This window comes from Melospiza georgiana, chromosome 6 (assembly GCF_028018845.1).
Source record: "Melospiza georgiana isolate bMelGeo1 chromosome 6, bMelGeo1.pri, whole genome shotgun sequence".
In the NCBI taxonomy this organism is placed as follows: domain Eukaryota; kingdom Metazoa; phylum Chordata; class Aves; order Passeriformes; family Passerellidae; genus Melospiza; species Melospiza georgiana.
This window is the reverse complement of record NC_080435.1, coordinates 8,307,455-8,330,508: the sequence shown is the minus strand read 5'-3', so window position 1 is coordinate 8,330,508 and position 23,054 is coordinate 8,307,455. Positions and strand designations below refer to the sequence as shown.

The window sequence follows — 23,054 nt, the reverse complement described above, 5'->3', positions numbered from 1 at the left end:
ACGTGAATTAGGCCAACGTTCCAATAATTTCTGCACTTATATGGAAATGATTACTCCATACCTATAGGTACATCTACAGACAAATCAGGATCACAGTAAGCATTAAGAATTCACTATCAACTAGACCCCTGTTTACTCACAGTCCAGTTTACTCACAGTGTCCTACAGCTTTTTGTTCGTAAACAAAACCCTATACAAGAAGAGCAAAACAAGAAAACAAGAAACCAATTTTCTTTTCATTTGCATGCCCTCTAGCCAACAGATCAATATCAGAGATTAAAATATTGGGTGCAAGACTCATGGGCATACTTAGCTTTTCTGTCTGTCTGGTTGCTCAAAGAAGATTTTATTGCTCTCTTCAAAATGATCGTGTAACTCCTGGCTACACCACCCACAAAAGAAATAGTGGTGTAAAGACAACAGTTTTCAGTGTGCATCAACCTTGTCAGTTTCTTCACAGAATCATAGCATTGCTGAGGATATAAATGGCCTCTGGAGATCATATTGTCCAAACTCACCCCTGCTCAAAGTGGGATAAACTAAAGCAGGTTGTTCACGCTGTATCTCATCAAAATTTCACTGTCTCCAAGCATGGGGACCCCCAACAACCTCTTCTTGTTCCAGTATTTGATTATACTCACAGTAAAAAAGCAGGTTTATTTTTGGTATTTTTCATGTGTTCAAATGGAATTACCTACATTGCAACTTGTGATCTTGACTCTTGTCCTGTCACTGGCCACCAGTGAAGAGTCTCTCTCCGTCTTCTTTTGTCCTCTCCCAGATCAGGTATCTGTACTCATTGATCTAAACAGTTTCAGCTCTCTCAGACTCTTGTTGTATAGAAGATGATCCAGTCTCTTAAACATCTTCATGACCATTTGCTGCACTCTTCCCAGAATCTCCGTATCTTTTTGCCCGGGGGAGTCCAGCAACAGACACAGCATTCCAGAAGTGCCCTCAATGGTGCTCACCCTCCTTTGACCTGCTGGCATTGCTTAATGCAGCACAAGGCACTGTTGTCCTTCTCTGCTGCAAGACCACACTGCTGGCTCATGTTCAACTTGGTGCCACCAGGACACCCAGGTCCTTTTTTGGAAAGCTCCTTTGCAGATTGTCAGCCTTCACCCCTGCACTGTAATGTTGTTCTTCCTCAGGTGCCACTTCTCCTTGTTGAATTTCAGGAGGTTCCTGTTAGCCCAGCATTTCTCCAGCATTTCTCTCAGCATCCCGCTGAATGTCAGCACAACTGCCTTGTGTATCAATCACTACTCAAGTTTTGCATCACGTACAAACCTGCCGAGGCCATGCTCTGCACCATTGTCTAGGTCATTTTTGAAGGTGCTAAACTCTGTCAGTCTCCCGACCAGTCCCAGTCACCCCTAGTTACTGACTTCCAGCTGAACTTCATTTCCCAGTTCATAACCCATTGTGCCTGGGCTTCAGCCAGTTTTCAGACACTGGTTCTGTTGTTTTCTCTTTGCCAACAGGATGGCAGCCTTCCCTTGACAAGCTGCTAGACTGCACCATCAGAATGGGATGGATACTAGTTAAAGGTTAGCTTAATATTTTGATTTAAACAAGAAGCAATCTGACCCTGCAAATATGAAGCTCTCTGAGATTTTCAGGGCTACAAATTATATGGTTCTGTTTCCAGATTTTTGGATGCCTTGTCCCCATGGAAGTCCCCTATAGTTGTGTCTACTACTTGAAAAAAAGTAGTAAGACAAGCAGTGTGCTTATAGGGTCATGACATTATCACTGCCAATGCCAGACTTTCAGTCCATCTGGAAACACAAAAAAAAGGACAGTCAGAAGTAACATTTAAGCCACATCAAATTTTTAAACTGCACACAAAAAACAAGCCCTGGAGAGTCTGTCTGGTTGGTGAATTCCTTCTGTCTGGAAGTGATGAAATACATGGCAGTTAATAAGGGTTGTCTTTGAGTAATGCTGGTATGAGGATTTGAGTGCAATAGTTAACTGTCAAACCAAAACCATCTATCAGTTGCTAAGGTATGGAATGATCCCACTTCTTTTGCCCAATTTTAGATGTTGCCTGGAATATAAATAGCATATTTGAAATTTGGGATAAACCCAGACAGAAAATATGGCAGTAAACAGAAAGTTTTGGTCCAAGTTTTAGGAGGTAACATCAACAATAACTTTTTGTCTGTATTTAGGATCTTCCTGGATGACACCATAGAAAGATAAATGGTGCAGGTATTCTGATAAGGGGTCCCTGAAACACTCATATTTTCAGCAGTTTTCATGAATCTTAAATACAAGGTATCAAACTCTCCAGGAAACTAAAGTAAAGGAAGGTATTTGACTTCTTGCTCGGCAGTGTTTGCTTCAAAGGCTGCACAGGATGAGGGTGTTGACTGTCTCTCCCTTTCTTCTTCCTCTGTTCTCTCCCTTCATTCTGTGTATTTTTCTAGGAATACATTTACTGCACTTTGGCTTCACTCTCTTTTTCATACTCATTCTTTGTGCCTGCCACGACAGTCAGTTCTCTGATCTTCATTTCTCAGTCTTGTGGAGCATTATGATAAGCAGTGATTGATAAAACAGTTGTGTGTTTGTGATTATGGAGCCACAACACTCATCAAGATTCTTGGGTGACAGCACTAGATGCCATGAAGGGCTTACATTTCCATGATAACTTTGCTCTTCTTTCCTTCCCTCTGCTCCTCTACAGAAACAGCGACCTCTCAGAAGAGAAAGTGGGCAGGTAAATAAAACGAATTCAAATCATCCAGGCAGCCAACCCATTGTTTGAGACAACCACTTGATTAGGTGAGAGACTGTCCTTTAAATACATTTCCAGACAGTTTCCTGGGCTAGAATGGTCAGGAAGATCAGCAAAGGGTGGAATAGTAAGAATGCTGTGCTGAGCAATTTCATGGCGGTGAAGGTGGAAGAGGAAACCCAGCTTATTCTCCCAGGCTCTGTGGCCTGGTGGGAATCTTGTCAGAATCATGATGAGCCTACATGTGGAGCTGGTGCCACATGGCTATCTGTTTCCTGGGGTTCCTCAGCATTTCTTCCCAGTGGCTCCTCTCTGTGCCTGTGACATGTAAGCCCAGACTGCACTTGCCAAGCACATGGCTCTGGCCAGCTCCATCCTGGCTCAGCATTTCCAGCTCCACGCTGGAGGCACGCAGGAGCTCATGAGGCACCTCAAACATGATCATCTCATTCCACACAGGGTTGATCTTGTGTTTTGCACGTTTGGTCTGCTTCTTCTTCAGCTTCAGTGACTGATGCCTCAGTGTCACTTTGACAGAAACATCTGTATAAGGAGGGGAGAGAGACATCATGTTAATGAGCATGCAACAAATAGACTAGACTAGACTAGAAGAGGCTGAGTTGGAAGGGACCCATCAGGATCATGGAGTTCAACTCCGGACCCTGCACAGAACACCCCAAAAATCATGTCGTGTGCCCAAGAGTGTTGTCCAAATGCTTTTTGAACTCAATCAGTCAGGCTGGTGCTGTGACCAAGCTAAGTCTCCCTTGACTCAGCTCCATGCTATGTCCTCAGGCCCTGTCCCTGTCCACAAGAGAGGAGATCAGTGCCTCCCCTTTCACTTCCCCTTTTGTGGATGTTGAAGACCATGAAGAGGGGCTTCCCTCCCTCTTCTCCCAGCTGAACAGAGCAAGTGACCTCAGCCACTCTTCCTAAGGCTTCCACTCCAGGCCCTTCACCATCCTTATGGCCCCCCTTTGGACACTCTAATATCTTAATATTTTTTTATATTGTGATGCCTGAATCTGCACCCAAAAATAAAAAACATTGCAAGAGAATTTACACTGGTGACATCAGACTGAGACAGCACAGTAGAAATATTGGTCAGGGGGCATTTGGTTTTCACTTTTTAGAAATTATTCAGATCTCTTTGGCTTTCTAAGCCAGACTTCTTTTTTTTCCTGCTAGACTTCACCCTTCCCACTTTCTTTCTAGATTTACCTAATAGCAGAATGAACAGTACCTGTTTCCTTGCTATAACACTCACCACTTCCGAGGAGATCTTTCAGCTGCTTGGAATGGAGGTTTTTAGCCTTAATAATCACCACTAGCAGGCGGTTAGCTGCTGGCAGGTAGCTAATAGAGAGCAGAACCTCCCCATGGCCTGTGGATGGCTCCTGGAAATGGAGACACAGAAAGGGTTAATTTTTATATAATCTTGGCCAGAACATTAGGAAAGCAACTGATGGGTGGAAGGTCATGGACCAACCAAGTTTTCTCTCTGTACAGGAGATCTTTCCAGTTACCCTGGATGAGAATAAACCTGGCAAAGATGCCTGAGGCTCATAAGGCTCCCATAATGTGAGTTACTGAATCCTTATGGCACCGGAAGTAGCTGCTTCTGGACATCAACTTTTAGTGCAATATTTAATCAGAAGAAGATCTGGGGCTGACATGCAGTGCAAATAGTCAGAAATTCCTATTTGAGAGACCCCCTAACTGCTCTGTATTTATGTCTGACCTGGAGCTGGACTACACCTTACCTGACACCCTATTTTGTATGAGAAAAAACCTAGCCCAGCTGAAATCCTCCACAAGCTGGGCACAGTACAAATCACAAACAGGACAGAACTGCTCAGAACGTGCCTTGAGCTGTTTTATTTTTCAGCATCAGTCTCATTACATGGTTATGACAATGGAAAGATACCATCAGCTCACATCCCAGGCAGCAGACCAAGAACTTAATGCTACAACTTACTTTAAAAGTTTTTTGACCAATCACACAAAGCAAAAGCACATTGACAGTAGTTCTATCCAACCAATAACCACACATACCTTCAGTTACAACACTGCTTGCTTATTTTAAATACAATACCTGCTTGTAAGCCTTAAAACACAATGCACAGAGCTCCATTATTAAGCTTAAAACTTCCTAATATCTTGCTAGATAAACTTTTCTGTAGCTTAGGGAGTTGTTCTAGACAAGCGTTAATACACAGACCATTGTTCTATTTGTCCTTACTTTTCTATGTTTCACATAATTTTTCTGCTGACCTATCTCATGGCTATTGCTTAGCTCTAATCACAGTTCTACTGTCTCTGAGGCCTGCCTTTTGCAGCTTTCCCAAAACCCTCTGATTCTATGAATTCCCACACTCTTCCTTCCCACCTGCCTTCCATCAGGACTGTGAGCAGCTCTCCCTGCTTCCCCTGTGGGAGACTCTCCCTTTTTCCCTTTCCCTTTCCTTTCACCTTACTTCCATTTGCCCTGGATAAGCAGCCCTTGGGGGAAAAGCCTAGGGACACAGTCACACCACCTCTGCTCTCCTATAAGAGAGTAATGCCATTTCCTTCTCAGGAGCCAGCAGGGAAGGAGAAAAATCCCACACCATTGTGTGCAGAGCTGACAGCCCATGGCAAGGAACAAAAAGGGAGTAGTTATTCTCTCAGTGAGTGGGAGCTTGTGACAGAAATCTGGTTTAGTGTGAGGTTAATGACCCAGAAGAGTCCCAGAAAGCCAATGCCAATTCAACAGACTCATTCTGGGCTCCTTAGCGTGTTCTACATCCTCGAGGATAGACAGCCCTTCTCTCCAGGCTATTTCTGTGCTCTGCAGTGTCGCTACTAAGTGAGCCATAAATATTTCAAATTAAGTTTTCAACCAGTTTCTCAAAACAGGCAAGGACAGGCCCCTGTGTGCTCTCCATGAGCTGATTGACTCTCCAGAAAACATGGCTGTCATCACTGTCTGCTTCGAATGACTAATTTGTCCTGCACAAATCAGGTGGAAGGGCATTAGCAAGGAAGCCTGAAATTCAATCCCAAGTCAGCCCAAGTAAATATGTTTTTCATGCACTCAGGTAGCAATGAAGGGCTTGTATGCATTTCACTTATATGAATCCTGTCTTAAACTGAAGTGGAACTTAGAAAAGCCCACACATAAAAAAAAAGCAGTTTCAAATGCCTGTATGCCCACTACAAAAGAATTGTACACTCAGGGACAAACCCAAACACCAGCTCAATGCAAACCCAGCGTTTAGGCTTGTCACAAGCTGCTTTTGTTTATTTACCCCCACGACATCTCAGCAGGTCCCATTCTGTAGCTGTTGGCTAGAATTTGGTTCCTGTAGCTGCAGGCACAGATAGATGCAGTGGAGATTGGCAGGGGGTGGGGCTCTGTAGACGTGCACACACACACAAACACACGCATTGTACTCGGATCACATCTTGTACCTATGACTTTCTAGCTCCTAGTGTGCTGATCAAGTTTTTGGCCAGCCTGTATCCACATGAAAACAAAACCTGCAATGGTTGGTCTCTGCTGGAGTTTTGTTTGAACAGACCAAAACAGAGGTACTTCCCCTTCTGGGCTTTGTTTTCTTTGTTTCTTTTTTCCTATTAAATCCATAACCTACATTTTGTGCTGAAATCCTGAAAATTCATACAACCATCAGAGCTTCAGTCTTTCTTTCTATACAAAATGAATAAAAAGCAACAAGGGGTCATCAATGATTTACGTGCAGGGCACCACGAAATCACAAAAGGGAAGTTGCTATGCAAGGACACACTATCATCAAGCCACTATCATTACTGTCATTAGCAAAACAGTGGGAGGGAAGGAAGACAAGATAAGGATATCAGTCTACAGTATCTACTCTTTGCATTGCTCACAGGACTCAATGAATTCCTGAATGCTAATTGCATTACCTGGTTAGCTGTAAGCTCCACTCTGGGCTCCTTCCCTTGTGTGTGGGAGAATTACTGGGAAGGTAAGAACAAAATTTCTGCCCTTCCCGGCATTTCAAGGAAATGTCACACTTTTGACAAAGCTCAGTAACTTTGTTCCTGGATGAATGCTGTCAAAAATAGCTCCTCTTTTTTGATCAGCTCTTCCTCCCTCCCTCCCTCTCTGGTTCTCAACGAATGATTCAGGATCTGTATACATAAGCTATCTGTGCAATGGTTGGCTCTCTCAGGTCCCAGATGACGCAAATTCAGCTTTCACTGCACATCCTCAGCTCAAACTGGGGCACTGTTCAGCAGTACTGCTGGTGTTAACCTTCTGCTGTCAGCCTGGAGAAGAAATGAATGCTGCACTGTTTCTGTGTGTGGTTGTGAAGCTGGACCAAGGCAGAATTCCCTGTATACCAGGACTCCATCAGGTGCACTGGAGTAACAACTTATCATTGCTGTGAACAGGCTGTTCCTTGTGTATTGCTAAATAAGCAAATACTTCAGTGTGGGGGGAGAGGGGGAGGGTTACAGCTATTAGACAAATAGTGAGTCCTGTGCTTGAAGTTTATTAAACTCATTCAGACCACCCGTTTGTTTCTGCTGCCTCTGTCCCTGACAGATGTTTTTTTAGAGTGGACAGTCCTGTTAGTTTTCAAGTGGTTATCAGATAAATCAGCCCTATTGGAAATCAGGAATGCTAACAGTGTACTCTGTGTCTGTGGCCGGCTCACAGTGGAGAGCACTCACCCCTGATGGTGACAGGCAATAATTTGTTTCATCGTGCTTAGTGGTGGTGCTGGTGTTGTTTTGCATTGCTCAGCCGCACCACAGCAGACTACAAGAGGAACCACTTGTGATGAGTGAGCAGCAGCAGTAGCAGCATCCTGCTGCCATGTCAAGTGAATTGCTGCTGCTAGAAGAACAACCTAGCTCATGGCTGGGAAAAGGCTCCTGAGGAAACGTGCAAGAAATTATAATGTGCTCATGAAGCATCCCCTGTACCCGCTTCAAGAACTGTTGGAATTCTTCCCTCCATTTTTTCCCATCTGTGCAACTGGCAAAATGTGGGTAAGGGAAGAAAGGAAGGTTTTAATGTTTAAGGAAACCAACACAATACAATGAATGATATTTTGATATCTCCCAGAACAAATAGCACTGGATTGATTCTGGTAAGTGTCCTTCAATCCAGCATTCCAGTCCCAACAATGTATTTCACTCCTAGATTAAGGCTCTGTAGGGTGCCACCAGGTGCCCTACCACACCCAGCTTTGCAGAGTTCCTGTGCAGGCACTCTGATACTTCAGCTCTTGCCACTCTGGTCCTGTACCAGTAATTCTCAGCAGCTCACACACTTTTTCCTAGACAGAGCATTACAAATGCCAATGTCAGATTGTCATGTACTTGGGGAGGAGTTGAGGGAGTTGTGACACACTAACAGCTGGGAGCATTAGAGAGAAGGGTTTCTGATATGATGAGCTACAGACCAGCACAGAGCTGTGCTGAGTGATCTCTGCAGTCACACATCACCCCTCTAAACCTGCTCCAAACAAATAAAGCCACCCACTCGCATGCAGCTCTCTAGAAAAAGGGTTTCTCTTGTCCAAACTCTTAATCATTAGGGTTTCTGAGCTACCGACAGATGGAGTCCATACCTTCTCTGGGCTCTTCAGCCTTTCCCACTGGGCCTTCCCAAAGGATTCCTCCATTTCAGCAAGGTTCAGTTTCAGTTCCCCCACAATGCTGTGCCTGGAGAACTTGTCACAGTTTCTCAGGGTGAGAGTCAGTGTTCCTCCTGGCATCTCCTCCTCTGTTAATGGGAATTGCAGCACCTCCTCCCAAAGGGTGTGAAGTACCTTCTTCTTCAGCTCCGTCTGGGCCTCAGCAATGCCAGACTTGCTCTCCAGGGTGCCCAGTATGTAGCAATGGCAGCCAGTGTCTTGGTCCCCGCTCATTCCGTCATGCATAGCTGGAAAAGATGGATAGTAAGGACGTCTCACAAAAGACAGTCCTGAAATATCTGTGGCTAAATTGCTTGTTTTGTGACAGCCATAAAATAAAACAGCTGCATAGACATTGACCCCTGTTCCTGCCTGCGTGGGGGCAGATTAAGCTGTGAGTCCATGCTGTGGCGTTTTCCTCAGGCTGCACAATGTCCCTGTCCTAGTGCCAGTGCAGAAGGATGCTGCCAGTGTTTGGGACAGCAACAGCTGAGTTCAAGGAAACACATTTGTTGAAAGATGCAGAACTGCACTGAAGCGAGGCAGCGTGAAACAGGGGTTGGCAGTTCGCATTTACTTTTACCTTGGCACACAAAAAAAGCTTCTTACAATGACTTTAAAAGCAGGAAGGTCAGTCACAGACATCAGAGATGGGATAGAGCTTCCCTTGGCACACATCCATCCCTCCAGGCCAATGTCTAAGGGTTATTGCATTCTGTTGGTCCAACCTCTGGTAAATGAATCCATCAGAAGCTACTCCACAGCCCAAAAGACCTGCATCAAGAGACATTCATCCCTAATTTTATATCCCCTTTATTTTGAAAAGTCTAGAGTGAGAATGGCATTTCACACTCCTCTTCAGTTGCAGCAACAGAGCTGCACTGCCTTCTCCAGCAGCAAGAGGAACACGCCCTCCTCCAAGGGGTCATTGAATATCACAGCTTTGAGGGAAAAACTGTTGTCCCTGCTGCAGACAGTCCAAGGACAGCTGCTCCTGAGCTGCCAGGACCTGTGGGTCACAGGGCTCTCCTGGCTTCTCAGGGGAGCAGCACTGGCAAGCAGGTCCTGTGCACAGGGGGCAGCCAGGGTGGCAGCCAGCCAGCGTGGGTGTCCATCCTGAGGGGCAGCTGTGGGCTTGCTGCTGGCAGGAGGCCTGCGGCAGCGGCTGCCGTTCAGCACCCTTTCAATTCTCGCCTCAGAGGGTGTGATTTGATTAGGTTTCCACAGAGATCTACACTGTGCATGAATTATTCAGTCAGCTTATTTTACCCTCCCAGAGGAACTGATGATGCTCCAGCCCTGAGTGGAGAAGCTGTTGCAGTTGTCAGAGAGAGACACAGAGCCAGGCTGCCTGACCAGGCGCTGCCACAGGGACTTAAAATAAGTCTGGTATCTCCAGCTCAGGCTTTGAGTTGACTTGAGGAAAGGGCAGTAGGGAGTGGACCAGGTTGAAGAATGAAAGGTATGGAGAGGAAGGAGATAGTAACCCCGTTCCTCTTCCCCCAAAAGGAAAAAATAAAAAGAGGAGGTTGCTTTGTACCATGTCTTGGACTGGAGGAGCCCATCCTGTTTCCTGACAAAGCTGTGCGAACAACTCTCCCCAAGCTACACCCTCTCTTCAAGCAGTGACATTGACAGCTATTCCTGTTCTGCAAGCCCAGCACCAGTGAAACCTCCAGTGGTCCTGAGGGCACCAGTTGGCCTTCAGACAGGAGGGGAAGTGTCTCTAAGTGTCTCTAAGCGTAGTCACCGTGTGTGTTGGGCCACGGCCCTTACCTTGGAGGAGGGCCACGCGCAGCTGTGCGCGCTGGGGCTCGTAGAGCAGGGAGTAGTGCAGCTCGGGGGCCTGCTGCGCGCCGCCTGCCCGCTCGGGCCTCAGGGGCTCCGTGACGCACACGTCCTTCACCACACCTGGAACTGAAATAAACCCTTTAGCGAGCAGCTCTTCCCCTTCCCAACTCAGCAAATCCACTTTCTCTTGACTTGACTTTTCGAAATGTCACACTTTTTCTGCACTTTGCATGCAGGACTATAATTTATTTTCCTTCTTCGTCCATCATAATGCATCCTTTTTGTTCTGTTTTCTTGCACTTTCAGCTCTTTCTACAGCATTTGGACAAGACTTCTGCCCTCCACCACCTTGTGCTCTATGATGGTTCATACACTTGCTCTTTTACCTTATGACTAGGCCAAAGTGTCTGAACAACACCCATTACTTGTTATATTGTTTTATATTTTGTCAACTGGCATTATTAAATTAAATCTTATGTTCTCTGCAGTGAGACTGTGAGTCTGCTCTTGAACTGCTGTGCAACTCTGCATTAGGTCAGACATTCTCTAAACATTTCGTTTTGTTCCTCTTTTAACAATGAAGTCTTTGTCATGCAAAAAACATCCATTTCCATAGCACCTGACCAGGTTAAAGGCAATGAACTTTGGAATCCATAAGGCAGTTTCTCCATGCATAAATTTGGAGCTGAGTATGTATTTCATACTGAAATAAAGCAAGTTGCAAGACTAAAAGAAAGCCAGAGATTTTTGTCATCCAAAGCTGTTATCTGCAAGGTCAGTTCCAATTCACACAGAAAACAATAGTGGGACCAGCACACTTCCTCCTAAAAATCTCAGCCACAGTTCAGACCAGGTCACTGTGGCATCAAAAGGAGAACGCAACAATTCTTGTTTAATTTTAGCAACACTTGAGCTATATAATCAGGCAGAGCAGGAAGGAAACTTGCTTGTGCCATTAGCAGTGCAGAGAGGCTCTTACACCAACACTTATATAAAGCTTTAGCCTAAATGCAGCCATCATCTTTCATCCTTTCCACCCTTATAATCTTTTCCCTGACACCTAAGGATGTGGCTCAGACAGTCTCTTCCTCCAATGCATCTGCTTGCCATGGCACTTTCTTTTCTGTACTCACAAGCCTCAGGTTGGAGGGTTGAAGCTAGCAATTGTCCTTCCTGAAGGGCAAAAATGTAATCTCAAAAAATTACAAACAACTAAAAATAATACTCTGCAAAAATAATGGCAGATGGCATTGTCTCTCTGGCAAATCTTCAGGAAGGTTTTATTAAAGTGGTAACCATAAGAGTAAATTACCCTGTTAAAATATGGCTGTGAAGTTAAAAATCAGTATGGAAGAAACCCAAACATGTTGCCAGATGCAAATAATTAAGATTGCATTTTCTCTCAGGCTCTAGAAATTTTATGTTTCAGGATTGGGAGTGTTACCCTTTGGGCTGGCTGGGAAACAGGAACCCTGTTTGGCAAAAGCCTTTGAGGTGCCAGCCTTCAGTTTCACTGCACATTACAATAAGCCAAGAACATCTTACCAAACCAAGGAAATAAAGGAGGAGAGAAAATCAGAAGCTTTGATCTCCACTATCCCTGACAAGGACAGTTGTTGGACAGCTAGCGTTTGACCTGGAGGAGATACTCTGCCTAATTTTGTCCAGATATTTCACACATACTCTGGCTGCTGCTCGCAGCACAACTGCACTAAATGTGCTTTTCTACAAAATGTCTGCTACCAGGGAGACAGATTTTTCAAACCAAAAAATGTTTAGGTAAAAAAGAAAAAAAAAAGAATCGAAAATTGCAACAAGATACAGCTACAGCTTTGTTATCAGAATGTCCTTATGAGCTCCATTACTACCTTCTACTAAATAAATGTGTTGAAAGCAAAACTCAGAATGCTCATGATAAGAAAGTGAAAAGCATCTGATAAATTCCACATTATTTATCTGACAATAATCACATTATGCTTAGAAGTATTACAGATCCATACCCACTAAAGCAATTGTTAGTTTGAAGACCAAAAGCTCCTACCGTTTTGAGGGAGAACAAACAGCTCTTCATTGACTTGTATCTTCATCCTATTCTCATCCAAAGCAGTATGTTTCCCAGGAGCTGGTTCTTCAGTTGTCTTCAGAGAGTACTGTGTGTAGTTAACAATTTCAGGTGAAGTTACTTCTGGTTTGGGGCCATAAATGTTGGGAAACTTCAGAAGTGCTCGAGGCTGGACTGGCTCTGCAGTTTTCTTAATGTTGAACTGAAAATTTAAACTTTGTTTATTACTTTGCACAAATTATATTAACTCCTCCAATTCTCTTAACGTTAGATGAGCTGAGACAGGAAAAAAGCAGGGCCTCTGGTCAGTCCTACCATCATTTTTTTCTTGGCTTGTAGAAACCACTGCCTGTATGTCTGGAGACTTTCTTGCCAACACTCATACCTTGTACTTGGTGTGTTTCTTTTCAGATTTATTCCTCTACAGATGTTTGATTACTATAAGAAAAAGATATGTTTCTTATAATTTGATTTTTCCTCTGTTCTGGTATCAGTTAATATTTTCGTAAGTTAATCCTTTCATTTTAGTAAAGAAATTGACCACAAAGTTAATTTTGCTTTGATTAAGATATGGCAGTTTTTACTTGATGTTTGAATTCAAATCCAAGAGCAAGAGGCTACAGACATCTCCCAGAATCCAGAATATTTTATGTGAGTATATAGTAAGCATTAGGAGTGGAAAGATATAAATCAAACATGGAGCAAGTATGACCATGATGCAACAAGACTAAGGAGAGCTGTTGAACAAATGAGCCCTGGACAGGCAAACCAAGAGAAGTTGATTCAGTGGTCATCTCAGGCTCTTGGTTCTGTGGACCAGAGCTCCATCTGACCATCAGACACACATTCCCCCTTTATTATACCAGCACTGAAATTTGGATTGATGTCTGATTTTGTTTTTAACACTTCAATTCCCTGCTGAATCGTGAACATGGGATGAGCAGAAGAACCTGCAAGATGCTCGGGTAGTCCAAGCAAAGGCTGGCAGAAAAGGCATTACTGTTCTCCCAAAACAACAAAAAAATGTTAGTGAAATAGAACAGTTCTCTTCTGCTTATGTCCCAAGAAAGGATCCCGCCTTTCTTAAAATTTAAATAATTCATGATTCATTTATAGTTGGATTCATTGATGGGGAAGAACAAAAGCTGACTAGCAAGTGACCCCAGCCCTTGCAACAGATGTTATTAATGTTTCCAAAACATGGAAGACAAAAACCACAAATAAAATAGCCATTTAGGTTGATTATTGTGCAGTGGGATTATCTCTAACCTACTGCCTGCTAACCTATTTTTGGTAAAGATTGAGGGCAAGACAGAAAAGGTGCATAACTGTAATTAAAGTTTTTAATTAGTCTTATTGTTTCCTATTAATAATGAAAGTAGATGGTGCCCTGAATCTCTTGTCTGTGTTGGGATTTCCTGGTCCCAGCTTGTATGTCCAGAGGAAGCACACCTACCTCTCAAGAAACAGAGCTGAAGAAAGAGGGCTGTCTGGCATGTTAGCCTAGTCGTATCCTGCTTATGGAGATCCTGGTTGCATACACTCGGCAGTGGTGGGGAACTAATTAGGTCAGTGACTCCATCTTCTCAAGGCAGCCAGTGCACCAGTGTTTAGGAAGTCTACTGTGCAACATAGCATCTTGCCTTGTCTAATTTTAAGGGCTTTGAAAGAGAAGTGGGCTGAGAAAGAAAGACGTCATTGTGTGCCATCCTCACCTAGCATGCAGTTGAGTTTAGCTATTATGTAAATTACACGGTGTGGGGCTGTAAGTGAGAACCCTCTTATAGAGATGTGAGCCTCATCAGTCCTAAAATACCTAGGAAATGTGAAGTTACTCATGCAAACTTTAAATACAGTTTTCCATTCTTCTAAAATTAAAGCAAACCAACCAAGCAGAACACATGAGGAATCACTGACAGCAGCTAGAAAAGGCAGGTTGCTTTTGTTGTGCAGAAGCATTACAGCCAGCACACACACAGTGTGTGGAGTTGCTGTCCTACCACTCCCTGGCCACACACTGGAGCTTCCTGTCTGTATTGCTCTGTGCTGACAGCACACAAAGCACTTCCAGATCCTTTGGGATGACAAGCACCACACAAATTTGAGCTATTGTTAGTACAATCTCTTCTTCCTCTTGCTAAATACCTTGCCAGGTAAATCCGTCAGCACACAGCATCTAAGAACTCTGTTGGGTCTAAATATTCCTCTTGTCTGTCTGCTCTGCAGAATTAGAGACGAGAGACATATGCAAGCACAGTGGGACTAGCCCACCCCCTCTTCCAACTGCATCTGCCTCTGTTTATTATGTTGCTGCCAGCTCTTTTCCCAAGTGCTGTGTGCTAATCCAGTTACATAGCAGTGCCCTATGGAAGCTTCCTTTGCAACTCAGCAGTTGTGTCTTAAATAAAGACAAGTGCAGAGGAGTTCAGAGAGTTCTGCAAAAATGCATGAAAGCAAGTGAACCAAAAGGAGCAAGGCGGCTGCAAATGATCCTTCTGTGTCCCTGCCCAGTGTCACTCAAAGCACCAGACTGTTGCCATTGTTAGATGTGTTTAGGAATCTTCATTATGCAGGCTTTGCTGAGACTTTGCAAATTTAGAGCAATTTCTCATTGTTTTGCAGATTTTTGCAGATGTATGTTTGTGTTTGAACTTCTCCTCCTTATGTATGCAGGGCATGTCCATGGGGAGCCTCTGTCTATAGCAAATACAAGCATCACTGTCATGGGAGACATGCCAAGTGAATAAAATGCAGACTTGCTACATCTTTCTTTTGTCATCTGTGTTTATCAGAATCAGTGGCCCTGACAGGTTTCAATAATTAAATGTGTCCAACACTGACTAGGACATACTGTGTACTAATGCAGTCAGAAAAAAAAGTCCCTACAGAACAATTTATAAACACAGAGATAATAAAATTTCACAAGCTCAGAACTCAAATTGAAATTCATTTCTTGGAGATATAGAGACTGATTCTGATTCAGTGACAGCATAGGAGAATTCATGTTCCTGGCAAGAAAATTATTTTAATTGGAAAGAATTGCTAAACATATGGAATATGCAAACTAAGAACATTTTGCACTTTCTGTGAGAGAATGTTCACTCGGCTGCTATAATATGTCCAGATTTCTTTAAAAAAAAACATAAAGCCAGCAACATTGGAAATAATACTTCAAATTAAACAGTCTACAATGCTGAAAGAATGCAATCACTCAGGTAATAGTAGGGCAGATTGAATAATTTTATCCCCTGTTGGTCAAATACTGGATTAAGTCATGGCAAAACTTATGAATGTAGACATATTTTGAGGACCATAACTGTAAGCTGCTGAGTAGTGGAAGCTTAACTGAACAATATGGAGACACAGTGCTTATTTCAGTCCTGCAAACAGGATAGCACCCCCATGGACAAGATTCAGGATGGATTAACACTTTCCCAAGATGTTTCCCAAAAAGCTGTATAAAAGAAAAAAGCCCAGTTTAAGAATTGAGTTAAAAGGAGGATTTGAGATGTTTCTGGGCTTGGAGATTACAACATCAAACTCTCATAGAAAGAGCCTGATGGTAAAGTTATCTGTGGGTTGTGTTGCTGCAGACAACAGCTAGGAAAATTGCTTTGGAAAGTGATGTGGCTGTCAAAGTTACACATTTTTCATTCACATTAACATTAAACTTGGAAAAATCTCTGCATCATTGTACATTCTTGTATACAGGTGTTAGCAAATGCCCTGTATGGGGTAGAAAAGACAAGAAAGGAGCATGAAAGGGACATGACTAAGCTATCAAACAGAATAGCAGATGAAATTCATCCTAGGAAAATTCAAACAGGTACTAGGAGTTATTCACCATGCTCATGGAGGGAGGCTCGGAATTAGCAGCAATCTCTTGTCCTAAGCTCCATGCAGAAGTTAATCCATGGTCAATGGAGCCATCGTCTCACAGCTCTCCTCCCCTCTCCAGCAACCACAAGGTCTGCTAATGCCATTCTCTGAATCTGCACCAGTTCTCACAATATTGTTTACAGATTTGGTCGTCTTTCCTCAGCATAAACTGCAACAAGAACACGAGGGTGCCAAGGTTCTTTTGTGCTTTGAGGGTAAGAGTGGAAGCCAGAGAAAGACTGAATATTTAATTACAAACATTACAGAGGAGTTCAATTAGGACTCCAGCTACACTCTTTAAGAATCCAAAAATAACAGTCAGCTCAAATAATTAAAAGGCAAACAAAGACTGTTATACAATGGAGCATGGGTCTTTGGAATGGGCTACTATGGCACAACGCTTGGTTGAATGGCTAGGTCAAAGTGGAAAGGACACAGGCATAAACAAATATCAGGAGCAACAGCAAACAGGCAATACTTTCAGAGACACTGACCAGTGCTATAGCTTATTCTAAAGACCACATTGAACCGAGGAAATCATCAAACACTTCCCTTTGAAGAAGAGATTCCCATTAATAAGTGTATTAAAAGTGTTCTATAATTCCCCTAACTCCCTCTTGCCCTGGGCTCAGGAGTAAATCAGTCTGTTTGGATTCTAACAAAAATGAAAGAGCACACAGGGATCCCTGACACTATCCATACTCCACATTGCTTTTACAATAACTGAAAAAGAAATTCACAATGTGATGAGACTGTCCAGTCATCACAATCTAGATTCTCATTTGCTTTTTATTATGATTTCAATGCCTTGTTTTAACTTCACACATAATTAATCCCCTCAGTTGGAAGGGCAGAAGGAGGAGGAGGGAAGGTTTTCACGAGAAACCAGCTGTTGACAGGGAACTATGAGATATTGTGAATAGAATTAAATAGCTGCTACATGAGATCTCAGCAGAAGCCACCTCCTCTTCACAATGCTGCGTGCCACCTGGTACAGTCCAGTCTTCTGTTCTTAGGAAATTATTTCTCTTTTGATCTATTTTAACAACTAAGCAGCATTTCCAGTCCTCATCCCCTGTTTCTGCCATTAGCAGCTTTCTCTCTGGCTCCGTGGCAGCTGCTCCAGTAATTCTCTGGTACCCAGCTCATCTCTGTTTTTCCTTCACTCCTCCTCCCACTGGCATGTTGTTATATCCCAAACACAGTAAGCAGATAAACAGGCAGCATAAATCACATGCTGAGTAGCCTAACAGGGAAGTTGCACTCCCACCCTCTGCCTTTAAAGAAAAATCACAGAGTAAATTAGAGACTGTGTCTTACTTGCTGGACTGGCTGAAGCACACTGGGCTTAGTATTTTCCGTCTCGTCCTCTTGGTCCTTTTCTGAGAGTCCTTTCCCAGGTTGCTTGCATTTGCAGAAGCAGGTGAGGCCGCAGAGGGCAAGGATGCTAGTTGCAGTCCCTAAGGTAGCCCCCAGGGCTATAACTGGAGCAGACAAAACCATTGTCCTGTGCTGCACAGGAACAGAAAGCACAGAGACCCCTGTGGCTCTTTCTACTCCCTGGGAGAGGAGCTCTCTCACATCCACTCCGAATTCTAGCCTGGCTTCATTCTCCTTGGAAGTCTGAAAGCAATTCTCTTTGCAGCAAAGGGACCAATCTAGACACACAGATAAATCACCCCACCTTTGCTAGGCAACAAGGCTACCTTTCTATCCTGCTGATGGAGTTGCTGCTCCAGGTCAGGGAGAGGAAATAGTAATTGTGGTGCCTGCAATCTCCATATAGCTGCAAACAGGCAGTTTTCATTGAAGCCTGTTCTCCAGCTCCACTGGGAAAAGTCTGATGTGTGATAGAAAGGAAAGACGTCAGCAGAAGGGGCTGGCCTTGCTAGCTAACTCACAGAAAGTGCATCCAAGTGTTTGATCATCTCTCTAGCAATATTTCTCGGGGCTGGCTTGCTGATATGCTCAAGAGGTTGCATTTTTCTGTCTTAAGGCAAAGATAGTGACTGCCAAAAGCTGCTGGCCTGAGAAGCTGTGTTATGATAGCACTGCACGATAACTCTGTAGTCACAGTAAAGCCTCTGTACAAGTCAGGCAAAACTTTCTCATCCTTCAGAGGCTGCAGAACAAACACAGGCAAGAATTAAGCACTGTCCCATGCCTCACCACCTCAAAGCACAGGGTCTGAACCTTTTGGAGCTGCTTCTGCAGGATAAATGCAGAGCAGCACCTCTGTTTAGAAAGAGAGCAGAAAATCCTACCAAACAAGATGCACTAGTGCATATGCTGCTTCCTCTGGAGAAAATGAGAAAGCAAACAACATATGCTAGATATTAGTCATAGTGCTTACCACACTGGTGTCAGGCAGTGGGCTGCTGAGCACAGAAGAACCTGCATGAATAGACTTAAAGAGCTAGATGTCCGTCCCAGTTTTCTCTTGAGGTGATGGAGTGATTATCTTCCTCTGACTCATTTATTTTTGCCTTATTTCTCAGAATGCCCAGCTTGGGGAGGAGGATAATACATGCCACCATTTGATGTATTTCTCATGACATGTACTACCCTTTTCTGGGTACTTCACAGGGAGGATCTAGTGGCCAGAAGGTGATTATAATTCTGGTCACTATATCTCTCAGCCAGAGTGAAAATAGTCAGCAAAATGCAAAATATTCCAAAAATACCCAGTTCTACTGATTCTACTAGGAGTTTGTAATTCTATTTTGGAATATAGCTGATGCCCATGGATCAGGAAAACAAATTACCTATGTACAGAGAATTGTCTAGAAATTCAGGTGTTTTGATCCTTCTGTAGCTCAGGTTTTGCATAGATTGTTCTTAATTTTTTTCTTTCTTTGATGCTTCTCATCTTATTCATGACAACTCACGCAGCCTTTGTTCCTTGATGACATGTTCACCTCCCTGGAACAAAACTTCCCTCGCACATCTTCCCTCACTTTAATTGTTAGATTCCTCTGTAGCACTGCAGCATGCTGATGGCTGCAGTGAACATTCCCCTTCTCCTCACCCTACCTGGCTTGTCAGACATGTCTCACCCCTCGCTTCCAAGCCCCCTGACCCCCCATCAAGAATCAAATCCCAATGGACTCCTTAGGCAGAGGCAGTTCCCTGACAAACTGCTGAGCCTGTGGAAACTGGTCTCTCAGCTCAGCCCACAGAGGGAAAACCTTGAGCTTTGTCCTCTGTCTACAAGAACAAAAGTTGTGTGCACCAGGCTGGGCCAGTGGCACACCTCTCCCTGTGCTCAGCAGTGGGAAGAACATCACACAGAGGAGGCTGAGAAATCTGACTAAACAATCCCCTTGCTTCTTGTTTTTTGTATCTCAGGAGATTCCATAGCCTTGAGTAGCATCCTTGTGCTTACCTCTTCTGATGTGTGTTTTCTCTGCCACAAGAAGACTGTTCCAACAATTTGCTGACTTATCTAACAGCTGTTTCATTCAGCCCGCAGTGAACAGTTGACATTGTAATCATGGTGCCATGAGGTCTCATCTAGAGTTTAGAGATTGAACCAAGCTGTTATGGACTTCTACCACCACTCAACAGAAGCAAAAGTGAGAAGAGTCTGAAAGATGACAAAAAAGATGGACACACTCTTCAGATGCCTTTGATTTCCTCCACAGGACGGGTTCTTCCTAGAAATGCCAATGAAATCTCACACAGCTAGGTCAGAGACCCCAGAGATTTGGAAGCCACATGGAAAGGAAGAAGGTTCTGTTAAGGGTAGAATACAGTGAGAGAGATTTGGAGTGAAGAAGGCATTCAGTCCATTCATGAAATGCAATCTTGATGTGTTTCCCACAAGCTGTTCTGAGAATTATGCAAAGACTGCTTACAACATGTTGCAGAAGTAAGGTCACAGCAAAGTATCTCTGCAAGACAATAATTTAATAGCAAAATCTCTGAGATATTTTCTGCCTGCTTATATAGGCAGATTAAGTTTTCCTTCCCAGAAATTGTATTTGATGTGAAATGTAATAGATACAGAATCATTGTCAAATATTTTAACAGACAGCCAACAGCCTTTTGCTGCTATTGCTAGGAAAACAAAGAAGCTCTCCCCAGACATTGAATATTATCAGTATTATCAGCTTCTACAAGTGACAGGCCAAAGATTTCAGATTTTTGTGTGTGCACTGATGCATGTACAGATACATAATTTAACTGTAGCTTTGGCATGTACTGCCACTGCATGGTTGCTTATTTTTAGCACATTCTGTTCTAAAAAAAATGGGCCAGAAGAGTGTTTCAAAGTCATCTTTGCTTGTTTCAACAGCTAATAATTAAATTGCTTATTTTTCTTTAAAGCAGTAGTAGAATAAAATTGGAACTTTCTCACTGGCCATTCACACTGATACTGTCCAGAATCACATAGCTTTTTTATCTGTCACATCTGCCATAAGAAAGAGACTTGCCAAGGCAGAAAGATGAAAGCTTGTTTCTGGAATCCAGGTTTTAGGGACAGGTTCAGGCCTGACAACATATTTCACAGTCATCCTATCCACATATTTTCTCTAGATTCTGATGTAAGGTATGTATAAGAATGACAAAAGCACATACATGGTTTTCAGCTTCTGGTATTTCAGACAGGAATACTCTGCGATGGCAAAACAGAAGGTATCAGTAAACCTTTGGTGCCTATAGAATCTTTGTTCCTGCTGTGAGCTCTTCTGCTGACATTTTGGGCCTTTCTGTTCATTGGCTTACTCTGAATGAAGACTTGGTAGTACAGATCACATGGAGAATTACAAGAGCTTTTGCATTGCCTAGCTGTAGTTCATGCTTTAACAGAAAAAAAAAAAGGAAAAAAAAGAAGCCCTTTAATATAACTGCCAACCACTTGAATAAGCAGGTGGGATTTTCAACCTTTATTTTGACAACTGAAGACACAAATTAAAGTGCCAGAATCCCGAAGGAAAAGCTGATATACATCTGAATGAAAGATGTTTGCACACTACTTTCCCTGACTCAGCCTACTCCACTCCATCAGGGGCTGGTATCAGAGATACTCTGTTTCTCACTGAGGCATTTCACCAAGCAGAAGTGTGAGTTAACAGATGGAAATGGGAAAGTTGTTCAAGCTTTTTTTTTTGGTGGGGGGAAACCCTTGTGACAGCCAGATTTAGCCTGAAGGTGTAAGCTCATGTTTTCACTTGTATTGACTTGTTATGCGATTCTGTGCTTCAGAAATGGAACAGTTTGAACAGAACGGTGCTCTAAAATAACTTTCCAGATCATAGCAAGGTGTTTACATCATCCATTTTGGGCACTGAAATAGTCAGTTAGTAAGAGAAGACCACATAAGGCTGCCATGCGTTTTGTATAAGGAAATGAAATATTGTGAAAACAAAAGTGCTTGTGCTTGCAATGACTGCATCTGACTCCTTATGCCATTGTGTGCTGTTACCCCAGGTTGTAAAATCTTTAAGAAAGAGATTCTGTCTTCCTCCAAGTGGTGAAGTGTTCCTCCCCCAGATGGTTAAGTATTAACAAACCGCTGAAATAATCCTTTGCAGCACTATTAAGACAAAGCAGCTGTCTCTGCATATTCATATGCAAAAAGAAAATAAAGAAGGAAGATCTGTGAGAGGAATGTGGGCTTGGTCCCTCCATCACTGTCACTGAAGCAGACCTATAGATATAAATCAAGTAAATTAAGTAAATAAGGGAAGAACAAAGACTCAGTTTCTAAAAGGAAGCTATAAGACAATCAGCCTCAACAAAATGAGCTTCAGGGTGTGGTGCTTCATCTGATGTTAAGAGATGTAGAACTCCTGGAACCTCCAGACTTACAGGAGCACCTGCCTGCTGTCTGTGTAGTCTTTTGCCACAGTTCTACCCTCAGGATGATGATAAGGATTTAGCACTGTGGAGGGTCCAGCTAGTGCAGTGTAGAGTTTGTGGTTAATGATTCTGTACTGGGACACCACACTGTCCTGAGATTAAAATCTGTGGAATCAGGAGATCTGTGGGAAAAATATGGCTGTCTACCTGTTTCAGGAGGCTGCCATGTACCTCCTGTCACCAGCAACCACTGTAAACCTGACTGTTGTACGTCTCTTCCATCCCTTGCAGCAACATTGGATGAATACTGCCAGAGGGTGGAAGACTCAGTACTAGAAAGTAGAGAGAAAGGGCCAAAAAGCAAAAACTGGGGAGGAATAGGAAAGGTCTGTAGTATGAGAATTGGGCATTGCTGTGACTGCTGTAGCAGGATGCTATTAGAGATGCTACACTATAAGAAAAGTAGGAAAATTAGAGAGAGTTCAGGAAAGCACCACATGAATGAATTAAGGGGTGTGAGACAGTGGATCAAAGTGTGCCTCAAGAAGGAGAGTCTCTTTATTGATGAAAAGGCTAAGGGGTGTCTTGGTCAAAATCCTTAAGCACCCAGTTGTGAAATAAACCTTTGATGATAGAGGTTCTCTCCTGCTGAGCAAACACTGTGTTTCCAGGAGCTAATGGCCAGAAGCTGATGCAGATAAACTCAGAGTGGAAACGTTGCAGATTTCCAACAGCCAGCATAATTTCTGTGGGAGCAGTCTCTAGGGGATTGCGCAGGGTTGTCCATCACAGGTGGTTTTGAAATCAAGATTAGAGTTGTGCAGGTTGTTTTTATTGGACTATTTTTGTTCAGCTGTTGTCTACACTGAAGTTGAGCCACCAGTTATACACCGATGTGCTATCCTGTGTTGTTCCATATGTATATGGGGGGCATGTGGGATGTGAAGAGAATATTATTGTATAAGGCAAGTTTTCAAAAAAATCACAATTCCTCTGAGAGCATCAAGGGGCCAGCTGCAAAGAGAAAAGTGGCTTTAGAAGGTCACATCATACCACATAGTCCAGCAAAAAAACAATATCTCTGCCTTACCATGTG

At 43.3% G+C, this 23,054-nt stretch overlaps 1 protein-coding gene across 2 annotated transcripts; it reads right to left on the bottom strand.

Annotated features, from left to right (window-relative positions):
- Positions 1-1,820: 1,820 nt before the first annotated feature.
- On the bottom strand, positions 1,821-18,010 carry SYT13 (synaptotagmin 13). 2 transcript variants are annotated; one of them, XM_058026594.1, is made up of 6 exons: positions 17,474-18,010; positions 12,254-12,476; positions 10,198-10,338; positions 8,356-8,669; positions 4,017-4,146; positions 1,821-3,292 (listed from the first exon to the last, which is right to left on the bottom strand). In XM_058026594.1, the coding sequence occupies exons 1-6, from the start codon at positions 17,654-17,656 to the stop codon at positions 2,988-2,990; spliced, it is 1,296 nt and encodes a 431-aa protein (XP_057882577.1). In that variant the 5' UTR covers positions 17,657-18,010; the 3' UTR covers positions 1,821-2,987. The 2 variants fall into 2 exon arrangements, with proteins under 2 accessions (XP_057882577.1, XP_057882578.1); XM_058026595.1 differs by having other exon boundaries at positions 10,198-10,332.
- Between the last annotated feature and the right edge of the window lie 5,044 nt (positions 18,011-23,054).

Coding starts and splice junctions, on each gene's coding strand:
- SYT13 (XM_058026594.1), bottom strand. CDS start 17,656: ATGGTTTTGTCTGCTCCAGTTATAGCCCTGGGGGCTACCTTAGGGACT. Junction 12,477..17,473: donor TGCTTCAGCCAGTCCAGCAA/GTAAGACACAGT, acceptor TTAAATTTTCAG/TTCAACATTAAGAAAACTGC. Junction 10,339..12,253: donor GTTTGTTCTCCCTCAAAACG/GTAGGAGCTTTT, acceptor GGTTTATTTCAG/TTCCAGGTGTGGTGAAGGAC.